The sequence below is a fragment of the Chrysemys picta genome, chromosome 5, assembly GCF_011386835.1.
Source record: "Chrysemys picta bellii isolate R12L10 chromosome 5, ASM1138683v2, whole genome shotgun sequence".
NCBI classification, from domain to species: domain Eukaryota; kingdom Metazoa; phylum Chordata; order Testudines; family Emydidae; genus Chrysemys; species Chrysemys picta.
Genome location: NC_088795.1, coordinates 120,336,032 through 120,362,186, shown reverse-complemented (window position 1 = coordinate 120,362,186; position 26,155 = coordinate 120,336,032). Strand labels below are relative to the sequence as shown.

Genomic DNA, 26,155 nt, shown 5'->3' with positions numbered 1-26,155 from the left:
CAGAACCGCACCCCCATACTGCTGTAATAGAGCCATAACCTCTGGCTGAGTTACTGAAATCATAATTTCAAGACTTCCAGTTGCAGAGAATCCACCATTTACTCTAGTTCATACCAGCAAGGGACCTTTACTTACACACATCGAAAGTACTGAAATTCTACCTATAGAAATGTGTTGTGTTTGGTAGGTTGTCAGTTGTAAATGTATACCTAAAGCATTCATTAAAGATATAGTTTTGAAGATTTATTGTATGTAAAATGAGCACTTATTGGTTAGCACATTAATAGAGAACAACATTTTAGAATCTAGAAATGTAATAAAATATATTATGGGTAACATGGTTCATTGTTAGATTTGGGTTACATGATTCGTCTTACTCTTCAAAAGATAAAAGAATGGGATATATTTGGCAATACAGTTCTTGTGTGTGCTTAGTTTTGTTTTGTTTTAATGCTTGTGTGGTGACATAAGAAATCTATGTAATGTAAATGAACTCTTGACTATCTCATATTTGTCCTCAGGATGGATGCTTGGCATATATTTAATTTAATAATAAGCATAACTTTAATTTGACTGATGACACATCATTTGGCCAGTGTGACCACATGAGAAATGACCTAATTTATTTTGTCCATGCAGAAATTGTCCTCCGAGAGGCCAAGCTCAGATGGGGAGGGTGCTATAGAAAATGGAATCGCTGCTGTGTGTAATGGAAAAGAACAAGGTGAATCCCAGATGCAGAGTGTGTTTTACATATTCAGTATAAAGAATATAATTTTTTTTTCTTTTATGACGTAAGGGAATAGGCAATAATGCTTTGTAAATAATGTAATTAGTCTTATATCTACCCTGAAAGTTGAACTGTGCCAAGCTTGAATTACGTAAACCTTTACATTGGTGGATATTAGAATATCTCCATTCTAGTTAACAGTTATCCACATGTAACATTGATGTAAGTGACAGCAGGATCAAGGTCCATATGTAAGTTTTGAAATGACTTTTTCCTGTGTTTATAAAGTATGCTGTCTTCAATGGGGGAGTTGAGCCAATCACTAAGTGCATGTAAGGTTTTCCCCTATAATTTTAAACAGGAAGGGTATCATAGAATTTTATAAGGGAAGACAAGAATCATGTATGCTAAATGACTTTAAAATGATGTACTCCACTTTGGAGTCAGAAAGTTTGTTCCCAGTCCTTAGATTCCAAGCTGAGGGACATTCCAAATTCAATTTCCTGAGTAAGGTCTGCAAAATCAATCCCCAGATTATCTTTTTGTTTCCCCTTGAAGAAAAGACTCCTGTAAATAGGTGATACCAACCTAGTTAGCTTGACATATACCAATACTCAGTCTTGTTCAGAAGAGCACATCTCCTTTAATCAGTACTTTCCTGTAGCTGTGAAAAAGCTGATGTAAGCTCTATTGGAAAACAGTTGCATCAGCACTGGCTTTTGGGCAAGCACTGTGTCTCCCCTTCCTGACACAAATGGGTGTTTCTTTCCTTTGGGTGTTTTAGTTTGTAATCTTTGCCCTCCTTTTCCAATGGAGATTTTGAACGAATCTCCCAAATGTATAGATCTCCACACCCCAGTCAACAGAATGGAGCACAGTAGCTCACTATGACGTCTGTATCCAAAATGTATGGCTACATTTACATACTACAGAAACTTTCATAAAACTACAGACGGCATAAAAAATTGTGTTGCTGTAGACACTCAAGTTGGTTTCATGTGTCTGTGGTACAGAAGTTCAGAATATGTGCATAGTCCACGATTTTCACAAGTGACTAGTGATTTGAGTGCCCAACTTGAGGCACCTTATAGGGGCTTGATTTTCAAAAGAGTGCTGAATGCACACCCTCTGAAAATCAGGCCCATTTGAAGTATCCGAAGCTGGGCAATCAAAAGCACCAGTCACTTGAAACTCTTGGCCTTCAACTCTGTCACAGTAGAGTTAGACTTTTGTAGTAATGAAGAAACTGATACAAAATAATGACATTTAATGCATTAACACATGGCTGTCATCACTAAATCATTTTAAGGGGTTCTGAATGAGTTGCAGGGCTCTTTTCTAAATCAGCTGTAACCGTGAGAGCGAAAGCTCAGTAAGCCATGTGAAGGGATGCTGGCTTCACTGTGCACTGATCTCCCTTCTGCTCCCACAGAGCTGCTGCCCCCCTCTCTCCACCAGCATCTTGTTCTGCTGTGGTGAAGGAGGTGAGAAGAAATGGCTTACTTGCCAGTTCGTCTTGAGATCAGGGGATGTATCCCTTTCACATACTGCAGGAGAAAGAGGTTGGGAGAAAGGTCATTTCCTCTGCCTTTCTTCTCCATGACGGAATAAAATGCCATGGGGAGTGAAGGTGGAGGAAGCAAGAACATTAGAATTCACGTGGGCTCCTTTCACTGCATTTTCCCGGAGCTGGGAATTCTTCCCTTGCACTTTCCACTTTAATGAGCTTGATTTGACTTTCTTTGAATTCTGAGGGGGGGAGGGTGGGCATTATTCCTCAAACCCAGACATAAGCATTCTTCTTCCCTCCCTCCCCTACTCCACAGCTGCAGATGTTCTTAAGCTGCTGCTGTGTGAGATAGCAGCCTGTCTTCAGTCAAGTGCTGCCTCCTGCTGTCTCCCTATGCTCATGATGATATGAGCAGATGGGATGCTCTCCTTCCCTAGAACTTTGGGAATTCGTTGCATGTAGGGACAGCACAATATTAGGTTACATCAACCCTGCAGATCCCTGGGCAGGATTTAGCTTTTTGTTCCCACACACAAATCATCATTCTACTGAAGGTTTTCAGATAATCCACTTTCACCTATGAAAACAGGACTCCCCCACTGCATATATGTTGGTAGCAGTGTCTCAATGAAAGAGACAGTCTCGATGACAGATGGAATTTCTAATGATTTCCCGTGTTAACAAATAACAAAGGCTAAAAAAAAGACAACAAATTGTGGTTTGAGAATTTGTGAATTATTTCTCTTTTGTGTACATTCTTTCCCGTGATTTGCCAAGTCACATAATTTGTACCAGTTATTTTTTTAAGTCAACATTTCAATTCTTATCTTTCAAATGAACCTTGTATTTGTTTTTTTGGGGGTCTCAGTTCAGACCCACAGAGTTGTTTTTTGTGCTTGCGTGCTTGTGTATGTGGAAAGGGGGAAAGATGGTTCTAACAAACTGAAACTCAGCTCAGTTCTGTCAAAACCACTAAGTTAAATTTCATTTCTTGTCTGTCAACTAAGGTTGAGCTCAAAATGGGCCCATGTTTGCAATAATAGTTAATCGGGGCTGAGTTTTATATTGTTGATAAAACTCAAACCAGATTATTGTGGTTCTGGTTTCACAAAGAAAGTTTTGTGCAGCTCTGGTTTTTTTTATTGGTTGTGATTGCCTACTATATTTTTAAAAAATATATACTGTAGGCTCTTCAGTCATTTAGCCACTTTTGAAAGTTGTGTCCCCAGCACTGATCCTGTTCACTTCAATGGAAGCAAGTTAAGTTCAGCACCAAATTGTATGTGCAGACCAATCATAATCATGCATTATTTTAAGTTCCCATATGTAATGATTAGATCTAGTAAACTATTTTTTCTGCACTGTCCTTTCCATAAAAATGAACAGCAGCTCCTAGTCATTGGGAGTGTTAAGTGATCTTGATTATTCCATTATAAAGGAAAGTTATCTTATAATACATGCCTTTCCCAAAGACCCATTCTGATCTGTATAGTTACCTTGACCTAGTTCCAATAGCAGGGATATTTTTGCCAGGCATATACTTACTAAAAGAATGGGCTGATTCATTGCCAGGGCATTATGTTGGAAATGCTTTTAAGGAACAATGACAGGAGATCATCCAACGTCCTTTATTGTTCCAGTGCAGTCAAGTTGAATGTACAGCATGGAATTACCCTAACAACACTTCTGAATTAGAAGATGGTTAAAGTGGAGAGGAGCAATTAGACTGATGAATTTTAATGATAAACTTGCTTTAGTCTTACCTTTCTGTGTGCCATGTTTTTGATATTGTGCTGGGCATGTGATAGGGACATCAGCATTAATGGCTCATGCAATTGTGCGTTCTGTCCAAATGCTCATGTTAAGAATTAAATCAGTTTTGTGCTTGTATATTTGCAGCGCAGTTGTTTTCCTTTCTATTTTGATCCATGCGCTTTAATATAATTGGTTTCATTCAAACATACTAAGATGTCCATGTTTGTTTTCTTGATAGTTAAGAGGAAGAAGAGTTCCAAGTCAGAGACCAAGGGCACAGTGACTAAAGTAACAGGGAAAAAAATAACAAAGATCATCAGTTTAGGAAAGAAAAAGCCATCAACAGATGAACAGACCTCATCAGCTGAGGAAGATGTTCCAACATGTGGTAAGTGATTTGACTCTCTTAAATTCTCAAGCTTACACTGCAACTAAAGCACTATAGACTCCTAGCCTAGCCGTTCATATACAATTGCTCCTATTGCAGTGGTTTTCAAACTAGTTGGTGTTATGTAAAACTTCACAAGATAACTAATTTCTTGTAGGCCATTTCCCCCCCTCAATCCTGATTCCCCTTCCCTGTAGGAACCATAGTACTTGATAACATCAGGATAGTATTTAAATATTTAAGGATACCAGGTGAAAATGTGATAGGTGGAGTTGCTTGCTTAACTCTTTTCCATCCCAAAATTTTGTATCCATGCTATTTATTCTCTCTCTCCCTGTAGGTATGTGTATATTTAGTGCTGACCTTTGGCTCAGTCCCAACAGCTCCTTTCCTTTCCAGGACACTTTACAATTAGGTTTTGTTTTCCTGTTTAGTAACAACTCCATATGCGAACACAGCTCAATTTAAATCAAAGAAACACCTAAAAAAAGAAAGCCATGAAGCAGCTATACAGGGTTCAAAGGTGCCCAAAGGGATTATTTTCCCCTTTAGATGATCAGAAAAGTCTCTGTAAACCCTAAAAGAGGTCATTCATGGGGCAGCAAATGGCAGAAAGCATTATTGCTTAAAGCCTGACTGATAGAAGCAACTTCATGGACTGTGTCATAGACACAAGTGGTCCACAGACCACAGCTTGAGAATCACATGTATAAGCAAATTTTTGTATTAAAAATATGTTTGTGTGTATGTGTGTGTGAGATATAAGAGAGTACAGATATGTTTATCAACCAAAAAGAGCAGCTGGAAAAAGCACAACTGACCTTCTGCAACATCTGGCTTCCATGGAAGCTAAAAACTTTCTGGGCTTTGCAGTTAATTGACTACTCTCTATTATGTGAGATATTTCTTTTCCCAGAATATGTTCCTCTAGACTATAGTTATATAATGTAATCTGTAGTATTTCTATACTGTCCATTATCTCCTATCTGGGCACTAAATATAGTTGTTAGTATTGTTGGTAATGGGCTCTACTCGGCACGCTTCCTAGGTTTTATTTGGAAACACATATTACTAGTGCTTCTGCTTTGATCAGTGTCGGAAGCCTTTGCAGAAGAAGGAGTTTTGCATCATTTTCCGAATTTGGCTCGTTCCTGTTGGCTGCTCCATAGGTTGAGGCTTTTTTCGCTGAGCATGCCTTACTTCCAAATCAAAGAAGGGAAGGAAAAAGACAAATGAAGTTGTGGTGAGGTGACACAGTGTGAGAAAAGGAAATCCCCCTGCACTCTGGCAATCACAACGAGGGTTCTTCAAAGTTGGATTGCTTTTCTTTGTAAATCTGGCCAATGGGCAGAATCCAAAGCTGTCTCTCCTTCTCCCCTTGGCCCGCCCCTCATTTAAGACCATTCACAGGACTTGGATACATGTTGATTTTTGAAAGTTAAATAGGGCTATTTGGGAGGGGAAAAAAGGGGGGGGGAGGATCCTCTTTTAATTCAGGGAAAGTACGTTGGACTGGGAGAGCTTCTGTGAGAGGCACAATGGGATTAAAAAGAGAGATTTTGCTTAAATAATAGGAACCCCTCATCGTTCCTAAATAGGTCAGCCGCCATGTATATGAGAAGGCTTTTCCATCCCTGCAGTTTTATCGTTTTGCACCAACTATACAATCTCTTCCATCTTCAAGAGGGGGAAGGTTGGGGTGTGGTGGGGTGGACAATACTGAGAATCCTAAGTAACCAAGATCAGGAGGCTCTTTCCTTCTCCAGATTTCCACTTTTTTTATTTTGTGGGGGAGGGAGGGGAGGTTGGTGGCATCTTCCAAGGGTAGCACAGTTCAGATATGCTGATATATCCTGCTGGATCAAGCCCTGAAGTTGTAACTGTGATATTGGAATGGAAACCCAGAAAAATTAAGCCATATAATACATAATTTTAATGAAAACCAAAAAGATAGCTATCCAGAATGATTAAGAGCTTTCCTCCTTGTGACTGAAAATGAAAATCGGCAGTGAGGTAAAAGATGAGTCATTTCATATAAATTCTGCCCTGAAGAAGATGTCATTCAATCCTTTCCTCTTTTAATACACTCTTTGGAAGTGGAAATATACTGTCTATAATTCATGCACCATATGTGATTGGGAGCCAAGTTCAAAGGTCCTTTTCTCTTCCAGTATAAACTACTGGTTTAACTAAACCTAATATGAAGGTGTTCTTGGGGTTTTTTTGTTTTGTTTAGTTTTTAATTTTAATTTCAGTGAAATCCCAGTGGAGATTTTTTGATTCTGCTTTAAAATTTCCATGCATTGAACTCAAAGAACAGCAGAAGTGGGTGTTTTACACAAAATTAAATACGATGAGCAACAAGTAAAACTGATCACTCTGGTTTAGCTATTCTAGCTAAGTAGAATGAAGTGCCAAATGAATCCAGTTTAATGGGTCTTTATGGAATTGTTTTCAGACAATATTGACACAAGCTCACTCTCTGATCATCTCACAGTAGCACAGGGTTTTCTCCCAGTGCCCTGCAGTCCCCTTTACACATAGTTCACTGAAACTCCACCACTATATTTAACTTACCGTCTGTATTCATACAACATTTCACTGGGTTTATAACCAGTTAATGGCATGGTTGGTTCTACACATCTTGCACACAAGAAACATAATTAATAACACATGGTAACTATGGGCCTGTAATGGTGTTTTGCCCTCATCAGCAGCTTAGGTTGTATACGGTTGTTTTCCTGCAGCCAGGTCATAACATTCATATTTTGCTGTTTAGCTGGGACCTCGTAATCGTGCCTGTGTAACCACTTTTGCTGATCTTGCTTCCTTCCAACTCTCTAAGCAGTGGGACGTCTTTTGAGTGCTTAGTCCCATGTGCTGCTGGTGCTGTTTTATGTGCATGTCCATTAGTCCCCTTGTTCCTTGTTGAGTCATCATGGGTTAGCTGTCACTATTTTCCCAGTAAGCACTATGAAAACACAATTAGCAGTGATAGATCTGGATGTATCCATAGAACTGTAGAATACAGTTCAGTTGTGAAAAAGCTGTGTGGGCACAAATCAGCTGTGCATGTAACTCTCACATGAGCAGGTTATGTTTCTAGTGTAGTCTAGGATATACTGAAACCTTTTAAATAGTGTTTTTAAACATCATCCTACTTTGGGGTTCACTGTGGGAACACCTCTTGACTCCGACTCCCGCACTCCATTTTTACTAAAATCTCAGGGAAACCCTGTGGCAGAGGAGCTCTGGAATATTCAGCCATAACTGCCACTAACTCAGCACAGTCATTTGCATATGTTCAGAATATGACCAGGATCAAATCTTTATAAGCCATGCTTTCTGAGTTACTGGTACAGTGAGAGTTTCAATGAAAAAAATTTAAAAGGCCATTTATTTGTCTTTATAAAATCATCTGGATTTTCAATCTGCACATACAGGAATAAATTTTATATGAACTAGCATTACATTGAAAAAGCAGTTTCTTTTTTAAAATAAGTGAAGGATAAAATACCTCGTATTTTGTTTTATTGCAGGATATCTGAATGTGCTCTCAAATAACCGGTGGCGTGAACGCTGGTGCAGAGTGAAAGATAATAAGCTCATTTTCCATAAGGACAGAACAGATCTGAAGACCCACATTGTTTCTATTCCTCTGCGTGGCTGTGAAGTCATTCCAGGCTTGGATTCCAAGCATCCCTTGACATTCCGTCTGCTTCGAAATGGGCAGGAGGTCGCAGTGTTAGAGGTGCGATGTTTATTGATGTGCATACTTTGCAGAGATGCACATGGGCTAATTACCGCTCGTTCATGCAACCTGCCTTTCAAAATGTTTCCATGGTTAAATAATACAGTTACAGAGCTGGGTAATAAACATTATAGAAAGAAACAAATTAAGAGTTACAGGCAAAAGAGACTTATCTGGATGAGAATTGATGTAAGGGGAAAACCCTAATATTGTTGATTTTTAACTCACAACAGTCTTCCCTGTTAAGATGTTTTCTGTAAAAAGCAACAGAGGGTCCTGTGGCATCTTTAAGACTAACAGAAGTATTGGGAGCATAAGCTTTCGTGGGTAAGAACCTCACTTCTTCAGATGCAAGTGCATCCACGAAAGCTTATGCTCCCAATACTTCCGTTAGTCTTAAAGGTGCCACAGGACCTTCTGTTGCTTTTTACAAATTCAGACTAACACAGCTACCCCTCTGATACAAGATGTTTTCTGCTGTCTCTCTCTCCACTCTGACCGTTTCTCTTCCCTTTATAAGTGCTTATGCACCTCCCCTGTTAGAGTCTTCTATCAAGGAGGTAACTCAGAATGCAGATGACTGAGCGCTAATTAAGTAACTTTGCTGTGGCTCACTACGCTGAAGATTACAGCTCTGGATCTGTACTTCTCCTGGGCATATTAATCAACTTCAAGATTTGTTATTCTGAAGTCATCGTCAGGGGTGTATCTGTACTAGAGAAATTTGGTTCCTAGCCACAAGTTGGGCCTCCTACCATGCACACCACACATGTAAACAGTGAAACACTCCCAGTTGTACACAGGCCATTATACCATCATTTACATTAGACTTGTTTCAAGCAAGACTAAGCACTGTGTACTCTTCCAGCATTGGATGGGAAAAGCTAGCATAATAGCTCCCGCATTGCAAATAGCCTTAATGCTACTCTCCCATAGTAGTGTCCTCTCTAGTCTGCATTCTCCTGCACATGGGTCAGATTTGCCAGAAGAAAGTTACCTGTCTCAATAGTCCTGCCTGCACTATAAAGCTTAGAGAGGTGCATTTATTTTATGAGCATCAACTTCTTCCAAACCACCGTCCCACAGTGAGCGAAGCATCCTTCCATGGAAATATGCATGTCATACCCATAATATATTTTATTACATTTCTAGATTCTAAAATGTTGTTCTCTATTAATGTGCTAACCAACAAGTGCTCATTTTACATACAATAAATCTTCAAAACTATATCTTTAATGAATGCTTTAGGTATACATTTACAACTGACAACCTACCAAACACAACACATTTCTATAGGTAGAATTTCAGTACTTTCGATGTGTGTAAGTAAAGGTCCCTTGCTGGTATGAACTAGAGTAAATGGTGGATTCTCTGCAACTGGAAGTCTTGAAATTATGATTTCAGTAACTCAGCCAGAGGTTATGGCTCTATTACAGCAGTATGGGGGTGCGGTTCTGTGGCCTGCAATGTGCAAGAGGTCATCTTAGATTATCACAATGGTTCCCTTAGAGTCTGAGACTATAAAAAAGTCTGTGAAATTAGAGACTAGGAATTATGTGTATATTACTAATAAAAAAATTAAAAATCTAAAGTGTATAAAATAGCTATTACCTAAAAGGTGTGGCATAAACAAAACTCATATGTTGTGGCATGCCATAAAACTTTTTATTGGCATCTGTTTAACACGTTTTACATAACTCATTCATGGCTTCACCACTTATGAATAACATCGGCATCCCAAATTTGTGGAAATATGCATGTCTCAGGCAGATGGGCAGGTGTTGCTGACTTCTGGGACAACCAAGTGTCTGAGCACCTTGCTGAGGAAGGAGTTATTTGGTCTGGCAGGCGATGGTAGCAAAAGATCGAGATCCTTAATAATACCAACCAGGCAAGAAGAAAAACCTGTCAATTTTTCTAAGGAGCCGAACAGAGTACTTGGTACCCATCCTTCCCTGGAGTCTAATGCGATGCTGGAGAGTACAGAAGCTCCCTGTCTTGCAGCTGAGTAGCAGGATGATAAGGTGGAAGAGCAAGATGCAGACCACAGGGCTAAGGAACTGGACCAGGGGTTACCCAAGAACTTGCCAGGATCTCTGGGAGGTTAAAAAGATGGAAGACACAATCGCGATGTTGAGAACAAAATTAGTTGTTAGGACATGAAGAGAAGAAATTCTTTAATGGCCTATACGTCAATGCTAGGAGGCTGGGTAACAACCAAGAGGAATTGGAATTGTTCATTTATGAGCATAAATTTGATCAAGTTGGTATTACTGAAACCTGGTGGGAAGATTCTCATGACTGGGATGTTAAATCAAGGGATATAACCTGTTAAGGAAGATTCAATAGGGGAGGGGAAGGGGCACTCTAGGCCAAAAATGGCATTATCTGTTTCCAAGTCACTGATAATTCAGAAAAAAATTTATCTTGAATGCTTAATGATCAGTGTCCTAACAGCTAAAACACAAGATGGGGTATTAGTTGGTGTCTGCCACAGACCACCAAATCACACTAGAGAACAGGATGACTGCCTCCTTATGCACCTATCATAACATAAGGAAAAAAAAAACTATGTAATCATTGGGGGCTTTAATTTGAGTGATGTATGCTGGAGGTCTTATGCTGCCTGTATTAAAACATCCTTGAAACTACTAAATACTATAGATGACAATTTTCTAACTTAAAAAGTGTTGCATCCAACCTGGGGAATTCTATATCACACCTCATCTTGACAAATAAAGAGGAACTAAAAATTTGTGGCAACTTAAGTAAAAGTGATAAACACTTGATCACATTTGTAATGTGCAAACAGAATGAAGTCTAGACCAGTGATGTACTTGGTGCTTTAAAAGGACCAGTTTCACAAAGCTGAAAACAATTAAAGGCCAGATCAGCTGGGAAGAAGAAATTAATCAGAGAAATGTAAATGATAGTTGGGAATTGTTTAAGAATATTTAACAAGAGGCCCAAAAAGCTTCAACTGAGGAAGAAGGTCATAATAATGCAGAAAAAGCAGAAGTGTTCAATAAATATTTCTGTTCTGTACTGGGGGGAGGAAGGGACACATTCATTCATTTAGTCCTCTCAGGAGGATGTTAAATAGCAGCTACTAAAGTTAGACATTTTTAAATCAGCAGGTCTGGATAACTTGCCTCCAAGAGTTTTAAAAGATTTGGCTAAGGAACTCGCTAGACCATTAATGTTGATTTTCAATAACTCTTGGGGCACTGGGGAAGTTCCAGAAGCCTGGAAAAAAGCTAATGTGCCGATTTTTAAAAAGGGGTAAACATGGTGACCTGGGTAATAATAGGTTTGTCTGTCTGACATCAATCCTGGGTAAGATAATGGAGTTCTTAATTTATTATACATTAATAAAGAATTATAAGGGTGATTAATGGAGGGTAATTAATGCTGTTCAACACGGGTTTATGGAAAATAGATCCTGTCAAACTAACTTATCTTTTTTTGATGAGATTAAAAATTTGGTTGATAAAGGTAGTAGTGTTGTAATATACTTAAGCTGGGTCTACACTACCCGCCTGAATCGGCGGGTAGAAATCGACCTCTCGGGGATCGATTTATCGCGTCCTGTCGGGACGCGACAATCGATCCCCGAATCGACGCTCTTACTCCACTAGCGGAGGTGGGAGTAAGCGCCATCGATGGGAAGCCGCAGAGGTCGATTTTGCCGCCGTCCCTACAGCGGGGTAAGTCGGCTGCGATACGTCGAATTCAGCTACGCGTATCTTAAATCGACCCCCCCCACCCCCCGTAGTGAAGATGTAGCCTTAGACTTCTGTAAGATACATGACATTTTGATCAAAAAACTAGAAAGATATAAAATTAATATAGCACACATTAAAAGGATTCAAACCTGGTTAACTGATCGGTCTCAAAATGTAATCGGGAATCATCATTGAATGAATGTGTTTTTAGAGAGGTCCTGCACAGATAGGTTCTTGCCCCTATACTTTTAACATTTTTATTAATGACCTAGCAGAAAACATGAAGTCATCACTGATAAAGTTTACAGATAACAAAAAATAATTAGTGGAGTGGTAAATAATGAAGAGGACAGATCACTGATACAGAGTGATCTAGATCACTTGGTGAGCTGGGCGCAAGCAAACAATATGCACTTTGAATATGGCTAAAGGTAAATGCATACATCTAGGAACAAAGGATGTAGGTCATAGTTACAAGATGGGGGAGTCTATCTTGGGAAGCAGTAACTCTGAAAAAGATTTGGGGGTTCTTTTGGATAATCATCTGAACATGAGCCCTCAGCGCGATGCTTTGGCCAAAAGCGCTAATACAATCCTTGGATGCATTGACGGGAATCTCAAGTAGGAGTAGAGAGGTTATTTTACCTTGGCATTTGGCACGAGTGTGATCACTGCTGGAATTCTGCGTTGAGTTCTGGTGTCCACAGTTCAAGAAGGATGGTGATAAATTGGAGAGTGTTCAGAGAAGAGCCACGAGAATGATTAAAGGGTTAGAAAAAATGCCTTATAGTGATTGACTCAGAGAGCTCAATCTACTTAGCTTAACAAGGAGAAGGTTAAGGGGTGACTTGATTACAGTCCATAAGTACTCCATGGGGAACAAAGATTTAATCATGGGCTTTTCAGACTAGCAGAGAAAGGTGTAACATGATCCAATGGCTGGAAGTTGAAGCAAGGCAAATTCAGACAAGAAATAAGACATAATTTTTTAGCGGTCTGGGTAATTACCCCCATTGGAACAACTTGCCATGGGTCATGGTGGATTCTCCATCACTGACAATATTTAAATCAAGATTGGATGTTTTTCTAAAAGACATGCTGTAGGAGTTATTTTGGGGAAGTTGTGTTGCCTGTGTTATGTAGGAGGTCAGACTAGATGACCACAGTGGTCCCTTCTAGACTTGGATTCTGTGAGTCCAAAGACCAAGAGAAGACAGCTACTGACAACCACTGAGCCAATTTGAGAGAATGCACTCTTGCTTAACACAGGGAATAGCTGTAAAATGGAAAACTACACTAAAGAGTTCCATAGTTGTATTATTTAATATCTTTGCAACAAATCCAAGGGTAGGAACAGCCCCCCGCCCCCTCCAAAAGTCAGAATAAAACAGCATAGGACATTTCAAATGAGCTAAAATAAGTTCTTTTCAGTGCTTATTTAAAAACAAACGAACAATGAAAAGTGGCTCCAGGGTAGCTCTATTGACTTTTTATTGGTTAAAATTGGACACCTTAGATAAAGATAACATGTAGTGGCATTTGTAAGGAAACTAGTGGGAGGCAAACTTTCATTTTCAGACTCTGGTAGGATACTTTGAACACTCAGGTTTTCTTAAGTGCAGATCAGATCAGTGTCTTGTCCTTGAAGAAGGGTCATGCTACATATGCCCAGTACAGGTTATTTGGATGACGATTTACAAGAACAGGAAACGAATGAAGTGTAATATAAAGAAGAGGAACTACAGTAAGGAAATGAGATAAAGGAAAAAAATCTTTGAGTCTGTTACATTGAATAAAGAAATTTTAAGTAAATAAATATTGAAATGCCTATAAAATTGCATGACATTTTTCAAAAACTGAAAATCATTCAGTTTCAAAAACTAAAAAACTAGAATGATTTCCACAATTTTAATGTGTCCTTCCCCCCCATTTTTCAACCTGCTTTAGTATTTCTTTGTCCAAGATTATCCTGCCTTTACAATTTGGACAAGTTACCTTTCTTAAAAGCTTAGCCTTGTAGTGGAAAACATTTGTCTCAGCTTTCTGAAATCTAAAATAAGCAAGGTGCATACCTAGATACACTGGCTTCGTGCATTTGTTTTCCTTCTTTTGCTGGAACTGTTCGTATTGCTTTACTCCGTAATCTATTAACATGTTGCTTTAAATGTGTTCGTTATGGCAGAATAACCTCAGTGAATATTACTTTTTGTTAGCATAGTTTGGCAAAGGTCATCCAGAGCCTCACGTGCATCATTATATTAACATGTTAGTAAATAAAAGCGTAATTATGAAGTAATTAATATTAAAAAGCCTGTTGTTTCAGTAATAATTTATGAGTTTATATAAGATCTTCTCATCATCATAGGCTTCATCATCTGAAGACATGGGCAGATGGATTGGGATTTTACTGTCTGAAACCGGTTCATCTACAGATCCTGGAGCCCTGCACTATGATTATATTGATGTGGAGATGACTGCAAGCGTCATACAAGCTGCAAAACAGACCTTCTGGTAAGATGCATTAAAAGCAATTTAAGGGCGTTTTCAGTAATTTCAGAATTTGCAGCTTTATGTTAGTTCTAATATCAAGAGACCTTATCAAACCTTCCCTTTTTTGCCAAGATATTAAATTCTTGAGGGATTGAAATCTTGACTTAAGCATTCGAGATGTGTTTAAGATTATCTTGCTGGCATCCGGCTAAGTATTACAAGAGAGGCAGAATATGTCCACTTTTATGATGTATTCAACTCTCACACTTATAGTGTAAGAGGAATCTAGTAATTAGGTGCTATTTTAACCCCTTCTTTCTGGCAGCCCTAAAGCTTTAAATGATCAAATAAGTTGAAGCTTGGTCACAATTCAGTCACAATAGTTTACGCTGGTTATATTCACTTTCCAAGTTTTAACAGAACTAATGTAAATTCACAGAATTGGTTTAGCCCTCAGTACTCAGCAGAAATACTGGTTTTATGTGTCATTACAACAACCTGTAACCCACTAACCCTCCTTTGTCCTGTGACTGCAGAGGTGTGAATTGCCCACTTCACCTTAAATGGTCTCTTGCAACATGTGTTTACCCTTAAACTAACTGGTCAGGGTGATTAAGCACTGTTATAAATTGCCCAGGGAGATTGTGGAATCTCCATCACTGAAGATTTTTAAGAGCAGGTTAGACAAACACCCGTCAGGGATGGTCTAGAGATCAGTGGTTCTTAAAACGTTTTTTTTCGCGGACCACTTGAAAATTGCTGAGGGTCTCAGCGGACCACTTAATGATTTTTCCAAATGTTTCACAGTGTTTGAAATGGGCCATCCTGATTATCACTACAAATATTTTTTTTCCTCCTGCTGATAATAGTCCACCTTAATTGATTAGACTCATTAGAGTTGGTATGGCAACACCCGTTTTTTCATGTTCTTTGTGTATATATATCTTCCTACTATATTTTCCATTGCATACATCCGATGAAGTGGGTTTTATCCCACGAAAGCTTATGCCTAAATAAATTTAATCTCTAAGGTGCCACAAGTACTCCTTGTTCTTTTTTCCAAATGTTGTTTGTACCATTAGCTAACTATTGTGAAGTGCTTTGGATAAAAGCGCTATATTAAAAAAAAAAAAAAAAACCTTAATAATAATTAACGTTTTTTTTTGTTCTACAAATAAAAGCACACAACTCACATTTTAATATCAGTAGTCTTACCTTTCTAATGTGATGGATGTGCCCTCTCTCCCCCGCCACAGCAGCCCCTGAGCTGGGGCTGGGAAAGAGGGGGTCTCTCCCCCGCCACAGCAGCCCCTGAGCTGGGGCTGGGAAAGAGGGGGTCTCTCCCCCGCCACAGCAGCCTCTGAGTTGGAGCTGGGAAGGTGGGCCGTCTCTCCCCGGCAGCCACAACCCTGGAGCTGTGGAAAGTCGCCTCGTTCTCTGGCCGCTGAAGCCCTGCACGTCCCATATTCCCCCCACCCCCTCTTCTCACCCCACTGCCCCCTCCCACCTACCCCCTATCCCCCCCAAGGCCACCACCTCACCTTACATGTGTGTCTTCTCCAGGGTCCAGGCACCTAATTAGTGGAGCCACACCTGCATGGCTCCACTAATTAGGTGAGTGGCCCTTCATTCTCTCGTCTGTGGCCGCCCAGGCGCTCATCTTAGACGGAACTATCTGCGGACCACCTGAATGGAGCTCACGGACCACTGGTGGTCCGCGGACCACAGTTTGAGAACCTCTTGTCTAGATAATACTAAGTCCTGCCATGAGTGCAGGGGACTCGACTAGATGACCTCTCGAGATCCCTCCCAGTGCTATGATTCTACAATCTCTCCCACCTTGTATTTAGCTGTGGTACTCTGATTACCTTTCCCAGACCTGAAGAAGAGCTCTGTGTAGCTCAAAAGCTTGTTTCCTTCACCAACAGAATTTGGTCCAATAAAAGACCCACCTTGTCTTTCTCATAGACCCACTACATCCAGTTGTTCCTTGCTGAAGATTAAAAACTCACGGTTGTGAAATTCACACCAATACATGAATTCGATTCACAATGCAGATTTTGTTAGTATATGCCTCATGACAGCAAAGTGTGGATAGAAGATATCTTGGCCAGACGGTTTACTAGGACTTTATAAACATGATCCTGCAAGGTGCTGAGTGCCCTCAACTCCCATTGAAATTACCGGGATTCAGCACTTCGTAGAATCAAGCTCAATATAGCCATCATAAATAGGAATAGACTAAAAATACATAAAGGGTGAAAACCTAGTCTAGCTTTCTGTTGGAAAAACTGTACTCTCACCAGTGAAGGGTCAGGAGGGCTGCAGTGCGGAAGAATGAGACACTTCATTCATGCTCTAGTTTGAATGGCTTTTGATAGAAATCAGGGTTGATTCATCTCTTACCACAATCCTATTTTTGTCAAATCCAAGTAATTTTGATAGAGTCATAATGCAGTTAATTTAGACGCTTGTGCTTATATATGTTTTGAAGTTAATAGGGCTCAAAAAAGCTTTTCCTGTGACACGCATTTTTCACTTCCATCAGCACCCAGTGATTAACCACATGTAAAAGAGAAGCCGGATGGAAATGTTTTTGCCTGAATACTGCTTGGCTTTCATTTTATGAACAAATGTGATATTAATTGAAACCAAGTGAAAAAAATAAGTGCAACTCGACCACATATTAGAAAGGAATGCCAAACCTAACTTGCAAAGTCATAAAAATTCCCTATCAAGTATTTGTTTAAATTTGTCGTACCACAATAAAGTGAATGTAAGAGCTTATCTGCAAGCAACCTAGGGCATGTCTCTTTTAACTTCTGATCCAATTATTCTTGTAAAATTAGAAGGGGAAATGAGAAATGACATGGCCTTTCTTATCCATCCACACAGCAAAAACTCTCGCATCTCAGTTACTACAACGTCTTTCTCTCTAGCCTCAAGTAATGCAGTTTTGCCTCATTCATATCCATTCAGAATGCTCCTGAAAGATCACTTTTCTACCCTATCATTGTTTTTGTTTTGTATTATCATAGCACCTGGGAGCTCCAGTCATGGACCGGGGCCCATTTGATCATATCACCCCTCTCTTTGCATCCCTCCACTGTTTTCCCCCCTTCTCTATCACATCAAACATAAGCTGTGTGTCTTCACTTTCCACGCTCTTTGTGGCCTATCCAATCCTGCCTATCATCTCTCCTTTGCTATCAAGATGTCAACTCTCGCCTCCAGTCGACCCATGATGCCAGACTCTATCACTTGTTACATTTTCAAACAAGTACCTTTCTGCTTTATCCCATGCTGCCCCTTGTGCTTGGGAGGAGCTCCCCATAAACATCCATAAAGTTACCTTCAAAACTCTTTTGCTGTGATGCCTACAATACATTTGACAACAGTTAGACTGCTGGTGTGTTGAGACCACTGCCTATCATGTTTGACTAGCATCATCTCATTGTTTCCTTGCACTCCTCCCGTCCCTTCTTGTCTTATACTTAGATACTACCATATTTGGGGCAGGGGGTGGCTATATTTCTAAATCTAGTCTGGAAATATTTGGGTAGTGTTTCTCATTAAGGACAGCAGAAAAAAATGTTGGAGTTTCTTGACAACACTTTTGTTTTTAGAGCTATGATACAGTTAGGAGCATTTTTACAATGGTGAATTACAATTTTTTTTCCCCTGCAAACTCTCATCTCATGATCATCTTGTCCAGTTAATCCTAATATATTTTTTAAAAATGCTCCTGTGGAAGAAGACATGATGAATTTCAGGTTGAAGGATTCATCGGCGGGGGGGAGTGTCTATAGTCAGATGACAGTGGAAAACTACTTACAAAGGCAAGACCTGATTCTGTAAATACTTACACATGCCAGTAACTACACACATGGAGTTCGATTGGACTATTCCTCTTTATAAAACTGCTCAGTTACTTAAGTTTTTGCTGGATCAGGACCTCGGCCAGATTGTGCACATTAATTCTCTAATCTGGCATTTGATTTATAGAGAGATACCAGGTTTATATTTTCAAAAGCAATGTGTAATAGCTTCTGATTATAATCAAAGACTGTGAGCAGTGTAATACTTCAAAACATACAGTATGGCACTAGTTATTTTCTCAGTTATTTTACAGCTTGATGTGACATTTGCAGTATGTTCATTCTCCTGAGGATCAGATCCTGAAATGTATTGAAGGCTTTCAACTTCCTGTTGAATTAAGTGGGAGTTGAGAATACTTAGTACCTTACAGGACCAGGCTCTAAATGCTGACAATGATTAGTTAATATTATTAAAATCTATCTGCAGAAAACATTGTTCCTCATTCTACACAATTGGAATAAAATATAACATGTTTGGCAGGCTTTTCCCACATTATTTATGACCCCTATGGAGAAACAAAAGACCCATCTACCTTACGGCATGATTTTATTGTAATTTATTAATGTCAACTTCAGAAATTGAATAGTTCTGTTGCGAATCTTTGTTTTCCTTCTTATCTCTTTTTATGTACTTGAATCTTAAGGATCTTTGGGGTCTCGTGTTACTGGCTTTGTTTCAAGGGCTGTTTGTGAAAGCAACTTCCTCTCTGAATCATAGTTCTTCTTCGAGTGCTTGCTCATGTCGATTCCATTTTATTTGTGTGCGCACCCATGTGCACAGTTGTCAGAGACTTTTCCCTTAGCGGTATCCGTAGGGTTAGCTGTGGCACCCCCTTGAGTGCCGCGCTCATGCGTTGGTATATCAGGCGCCGCCGCTCAGTTCCTTCCTCCTACAGCTGTGGTGGTTGCTCGGAGCGCCTCGCTCCCTTGCCTCACAAGTGATCAGCGGTTCTTTCCCTTTTGACTTTGTGTTCCATCTGTAAATAGTTTTGTTTATTGTAGATTAGTTAGTAAGTAGCTGTTAAGTACGGTAGTTAGTCAGTTACAGTCCTGGTGGGGACTTTGCCCCAGGCGGGGCATGCCCCGGTCACTGGGTTTTAAGCCCTACACTGACTGTAATAGCCCTATGCCTGTTAGTGACCTGCCTGGCAGCGGTCTGAAGTGCCTGCGGGAATCCCAGGTTAAAGAAAAGTGTTGCATCTGTAAGAACTTTTGTCCTAGGACACAAAAAGAGCACAACAATCATGTGAGGGCCCTCCTCCTGGAGGCTGCCCTTCGCCCAGCCTCAGAACCGGCCCAGTCACATGCAATGCCCAGCATTTTGGCTTTGGTGTGTAGAGCACCTCCAGCACTGGGCTCTGCCCAGCACTGATCCCCTTTGCTGGTGCCCAAGAAGATGTCTAAGAAGCGGGACCCAGCACCAAGCAAGACGGAACAAGGGGCATTGGGTAAAGGACCCTGTTTGGGCCACCTGCCCACACCGGAGGCGCAAGGGAGCATGTCCCCGAGGGGACCTCCTACCCCCCTATGGGATCTGACTCCAGGGAGCAGTAGTGGACCCGGACTGATGGCAGAGTCAACACCTTCCCAGGTCCTGGTGCCGAGAGAGCAAAGGACTCTCCCACTGTAGCCAGCACCACGTGTGGTGATGGATCCAGCAAAGGCTCCCTACGAGGGCAAACCAGCCATGAAAGCCTCCCAGAAGGCAAGTGAATGCCGCTGATCTCCGGAGCCGAGGCAGAGCCCTTTGTCGCCACGCCCCTGGTCTCTGCATCAGCCCACTTCACCAGTTTGCTGCCACAGATGTCCGACACAGTCTCCAGCTTCATGTCGAGACTCACCCAGAGGGAAGTGCCGGTCGCTATATAGTTGGAAGTGGTCAGCTTTGCGCTGACTCTCTCCACACCGGCGATCACAGTCACCTAGACCACGCGGATGCTCCCCAACACCGTGCCGCTCCCACTACTCCCTGCACCGGTCTGTGTACTTGAGGCACTGGTCACCCATGGCAACGGTTAGCTGCCAGACTCAAGCCCTGGTCACCGGAGGAGGATTCCTCGAGCACAGAGAGGGAATTCAACCCCTCGCCGAGACAGCACCGTTGCGAGTGGGCTCCTGAGGTTGCATCCACCTCAGCAATGCTGCTCTGGCCCTGCTGCCAGGACAATGGCCTTATTGGAATGCCTGGGGCGTGCCGGTTATGCCGATGCCCCCATCTCACCAATCATCAGTCGACACATCGGACAAGTTCCAATTGGCACTGGGCTTAGTGCACGAAGCGCTAGTAGACACTGAGGTGGAGGGACAGGTGCCCACCCTGAGACCCCCTTTCCCTTGCGGGGGATGATGCCCTGGGCCCCCCACCCTCCAGCGGTTCCTTCTTCTTCCTCCTCCCCTCCAGACAAGGCTGTGGTGGGGCCCTCCTGTGCTAGCCCACCAGATGACTTTAAGAAGCACCAAGCCCTGATCCAAAGGGTAGCCACTAACTTAGGCCTAAAGGCAGAAGAGATGGCGGAGCAATCAGACACTAACTCTGGTTTCCAACACCCCAGACCTGGGCTGGGGAGCCCACCTGGGCGAGCTCAGTATACAAGGTTGCTGGTCGGGGGGTCAGCCACTTCCTCCACATAAATGTCAGGTATCTCAGGGCAGTTTGCAAAGCAAAGTCATTCAAGTCCTGACGGACAACAGCGCCACAATGTTTTATATCAACAAGCAGGGCAGAGCCAGGTCATCAGCCCTCTGCCAGGAAGCCCTCCAGCTCTGGGATTTCTGTGTGCAGCATGCTACTCATCTCATGGCAGCGCACCTCCCTGAACCAGGAACGTATTGCCAGATCGCCTCAGCAGAGCCTTCTCATCTCATCATGAATGGTCACTCCACCCCGAGGTGGTCAATGGGATCTTCCGAAAGTGGGGATCTCCCCAGGTGGACTTGTTCGTGACTCACCAGAACAGGAAATGTCACCTGTTTGCTCGTTTTGGGGGGTCGACAGGGACTCCTTGTCGGACACCTTCCTACTTCTATGGTCGGAGGCTCTGTATGCTTTCCCACCAATGCCATTGCTTCACAGAGTCCTCATGAAGATCAAGCAGGACAAGGCTAAAGTTATCCTGATAGCCCCGGCTTGGCCACGCCAACACTGGTTCAGTACACTAATGGACCTGTCGGTGACGACCCCGATGCAGCTGCCCCTCTGACTGGATCTCTTGTCCCAGAATCACAGCAGGCTGCTGCACCTGAACCTGGCAGTGCTGCACCCAACAGCTTGGTTGCTGCATGGTTAACTGCTGACGAGCAGGAGTGCTCAGCCTGCGTCCTGCAGGTCCCACTGGTTAGTAGAAAGCTGTCCACTAGGGAGACCTACCAGGCCAAATAGAGACGATTCTCGTGTTGGGCCTCGGCCCAAGGGGTTAGGCCCAAGCAGGCCTGCAGTCCTTCTTGGAGTACCTTATGCATCTCAAGCTCCAAGGCTTGTCCCTTTCATCAATTAAGATCCACTTGGCCACCATATCAGCCTTTCATCCTCTTCCCAGGGCAGGTTGGTCTTCACTTATAACATGACAGTCCGGTTCTTGAAAGATCTGTAGCGACTCTAACCCCAGGTCTGGGACCCAGTCCCTCTGTGGGACCTGAATCTGGTGCTCGCGTGGCTCATGAAAGCTTGCTTCAAGCCCTTGGCGTCCTGTTCCCCTCTTCTGCTCTCCTGGAAGGTGTCATTCCTGGTGGTAATAACTTCTGCCCACAGTGTCTCCGAGATTAGGGCACTTACCTCAGAGCTGCCCTATGCAGTTTTCTTAAAGGACAAGGTCCAGCTGCGGCTGCATCCGGCTTTCCTGCCCAAGGTGGTTTTGCAATTTCACACAAGCCGGACCATATTTTTGTCAGTCTTCTTCCCAAAGCCTCATAAGTCTGAGGAAAACCATAGGTTGCACTCCCTGGACGTCAGGAGAGCGCTAGCCTTCTACATTGAGAGGACTGAGCCATTTCGCAAGTCGACACAATTGTTCATCACAGTGGCAGATATGATGAAAGGTTGTCCAGTGTCCACCCAGAGAATCTCATCTTGGATCACTGCCTGCATCCGTTTTTGCTATGATCAGGCGAAGGTGCCTCCACCAGCGTTTGTAAACGCCCACTCAACTAGAGCGCAAACTTTGGCGGTGCCCTTCCTGGCCCATGTGTCAATTCCTGATATCTGCAGGGCTGCCACCTGGTCATCCATTCATATATTCATGTCTCACTCTGCGCTTACCCACCAAACCTGAGACAACGCTGGCTTCAGTAGAACGGTATTACAAGCCGCACGTCTGTAAACGTCCAGCCCACCTCCAGGGATACTGCTTGTGAGTCACCTAGAATGGAATCGACATGAGCAAGCACTCGAAGAAGAAAAAGCGGTTACCTACCTTTTGTAACTGTTGTTTTTCAAGATGTGTTGCTCATGTCCATTCCATTATCCGCCTTCCTGCCCCTCTGTTGGAATTGCCAGCAAGAAGAAACCAAGAGGCATAGGGTGGTGGCACCTGATATTCCGCTGCATGAGCGCGGCAGTCAAAGGGGTGCCACAGTCGACCCTATGGATACCGCTAAGGCAAAACTCTCCGACAACTATGCACGTGGGCGCGCACACACCTAGCATGGAATGGACATGAGCAACACAGCTCGAAGAACAACAGTTACGAAAGGTAGGTAACTCTTATTTATTGCTACTTGGGGCCCAAATCTGCAAGTTGCTCCACATGGATAGACCTTTGTTACCACAAGGAACCTCACTGAAGTCAGTGAGGATCCCACAAGAGCTGGATCAAAATTGTTCCTTTTTTTTTAAATTAAAACCATTCAAAACTATAAAAAAAGTTTCAATTTCAGAGTTTTCACATGCCTGTGTGAGAGACAGTTGGAGCGCATGCTCATCCAGGCAAGGAGTCCGGAGAACATGACAACATGTCACAATCGGTCCCCAATCAAAAGTTACACAGCAGCAAACCAAAAATAAAAATAATTTGAAAACATGCACAAACCATTTCAAAAGATTCTAAGAAAAGTTTTCATATAACTGAAAAAAGGGATTGGAACCTAAAAGTTGTCACAAAAATGTTGGTTTTCTAATATATGCTGTCTTTTGCCGGAAGAAAAAATCATTTTGAAAAATTTTGATCAGCTCACGGTTCCCCACACACAGCATTTTGCAGGATTTGGACCTTGGTTTGCTCCAGTTCTTAAAATGATTGTAGTAAAGTCTTGGGTCACTTCCCCTCCCCCTCCTTCCCCCCCCCCCCCCCCCCCCCCCCCCCCAATGTGCATGCACACCTTCCTCATTCTATCCTATAAAGACAAGGCGGAAATTTTTATTGAGGTCTGGCAAATTGGTTTCTATCAGCAGATTCACATGTAACACGATAGAACAGCTATAGCTGTTTCCATCCTGGCTTTCACACAGTCCTACACTTTCTCTTATGATTATGGTACAGAAACATATGTTGCGATATTGGATGTTAGCAGCCAGATCTGAGTAAAATACAGAGCTTTATTTTTCTTTCATGGAGGTTGCAGAAGGAGGAAAACTATGTGCTTCCAGAACGGGCAGATAATCAAATGTGGGTGTAGCACCATTGAATCATCATGAAGACTAAGCATCAAGTGGTGTTTTTTGTTTTACATAGTTTTATGAACAGACGTGTTATATCTACTAATCCATATCGGGGAAGCACTGCCAATGGCTACGCATGTCCCAGTGGAATGGCACTTCATTATGATGATGTTCCCTGCATAAATGGATCGGTAAGAATTTAATTTTTACAGTGCAAATGGCTTATATGTGTTGAACACAAGGACACCTGAAAACTGTATTACCTCATTGAGCGCTATTGGGCAGATTCCAAATGAACTCAAGTTTTCTACTCTTTATAATCAGGAACCACAAAACCTCTCCCTCATCTGGAGACTTTTGGGGGAGTGGGACATATTGTTTAAATTAACTTGTTCATGAGCCAGCATATATTTATACAAACAGCTGCCTGTTGATCAGTTTGTGCCAAATCCATTAATAAAATCCTTGAATTTAAAAGAAACATTCATTAGACCAAGGCAAAACTCAGGGCTTGATTGTGCCAGGCCCTGTGTTGGGTGTTGTAAGTTGTGAAGAAAGTGCAACAAGCCGTCAGACCTCACTCTGTGCTCCCTTGCAGGAATATGGCACTACCCAGGGAACAGCTGACGGTGGGGCTATCCATCTCCAAGGCGGGGCTTCCACTGACAGTTGTGCTATTCATCCCAAAGAGAGCAGGCTGAGGGCAAGGCCGTGATCCCACCCCACCCTCTGAATTAGCCTGCAGAGCTGGTCCTGTGTAGGAGTGTTGGGGGGGGGGGGGGAGAGTGCATATTTGCACACAGTGGCACGTGGTCTCTAAACATTTGTTTGGGGGTGCTGCAGCTCAGCATAGTTCCTAATTTGGGCGTTGTCTTAAAGGCAGATTTGAGACCTTAGGCTGAAAATTGAGAGAAATGTACAGAAATTCAAGGCATAAGCTGTCACAAACAAGTGCAATCTTCTCTCATGTCATGACATGTCAGAGGAGTAGGGGAGTAGGATACACCGAAGTGTTTGGTGAGTGGGATGCAGGTGTAGTTTTTGGGTGTGCTTGGGACTGTATCTGAGGAGGGCAGACAGGGTGGATTAAGGAAGGATCTTGGGCATGCAGACCCACGGCTTCTTTTAAGATTAAATGAATGAATCACTGGATGAGTGTTATTGAGTTTTCCATTTTTATGGAAAGAGGAAATGGCTTGGAGCTATTTTAGATATTTATTTAGCTAAGTAATACTTTTCCAACCAATAAAATACAATGCTAGTGCACAAGCAGCTGATAGTTCCTGAAAAGACACATGGCCTCAAGAAAAACCTCACAGCTTTTGATAGTTGCCAGGTCTGAAAATCTGTACTACCAAGCCAGGTTTAGCAAAATAATGTCCTAGAGATTTTCCTGAAGATTCATCTACGTTACCCAGGAGTACCCCTCTACTGTCCTATCTTATACAAGGAAGTAATTATCAACATCTGCACTGTAGCACCTTCTTTCTCAGAATTACTAAATGGAAAATAATAATAATAATCAAGTAATAGTATAAGGCGTAACATCACAGTCCCTTTTTCTCTGCTTAATAGAAAAAACAAGAAAATTCAGGTTATGAAATAGGTAACACAATCCTCTCTTTTCCCCAGTCATCCGAACATGCCATAGCTACCCATGTCTTTCTAGACCGGTTTGACTCAAATGTCAGGAAAATCTTGCTAAACTCAAACGGTTTTAATGATTCTAAATAACCTGCTTATGCTTTAATTTTGCATAGGTTCTGCATGATGTTTTGTTTACTAACAGCAAAAGTGTGTGTGTTGCAGTGGGAACTTGAAGATGGCTTTCCTACTTCTCGTAGCAGAAACATGGGAGAAGAAGTGCTTTATGATAACGCAGGCCTGTACGATAACTTGCCGTCTCCGAAAATCTTTGCACGCTATCCACCTGCTGACAGAAAAGCCAATAGGTTATCTACTGACAAACTCTCTTCTAACCATTACAAAAGCCCTGTCTCATCCAATCTGTCCTCTGCTCAGTCTGTCACTAACACCTCTGCTGTGGGGAGGGGATCTGGCTCTCAGGTACTACAATGTTTAATACTGTAACAAAGCCTTTTACCACAATTCTGTTTGTATCTGGGACTATTTCACTGGCCTGGTTTTAACACTAGAATGCTTGCAACTTAAATGGGCCCACTACAAGTAAAAGAGTTTCACCTAGATTGTAAATTCTGAACTAGAGGTGCTGTCTTCCTGTTTGTCCATCAAATGTCTGCTTAGCATGTTCTTGGTGCTGTACCTAGAGCCAAGACAATCAATAGGCATAACTTTCCAAACAAAATTTAGCCAT

General features: G+C 42.0%; 1 protein-coding gene across 5 annotated transcripts in view; it reads left to right on the top strand.

Annotated features, from left to right (window-relative positions):
- The window catches only part of AFAP1 (actin filament associated protein 1), a 175,006-nt gene that overhangs the window by 133,772 nt on the left and 15,079 nt on the right, over positions 1-26,155 (top strand). For 3 of the 5 annotated variants that reach the window (XM_005300755.5, XM_042855504.2, XM_005300758.5), the window contains 6 exons: positions 640-724; positions 4,234-4,383; positions 7,923-8,134; positions 14,225-14,370; positions 23,894-24,011; positions 25,630-25,887. In XM_005300755.5, coding sequence (XP_005300812.2) covers positions 640-724; positions 4,234-4,383; positions 7,923-8,134; positions 14,225-14,370; positions 23,894-24,011; positions 25,630-25,887 — 969 coding nt within the window. The remainder of the gene's footprint in view (positions 1-639; positions 725-4,233; positions 4,384-7,922; positions 8,135-14,224; positions 14,371-23,893; positions 24,012-25,629; positions 25,888-26,155) is intronic. The other 2 variants (XM_005300759.5, XM_065597100.1) reach the window with 1 other exon arrangement.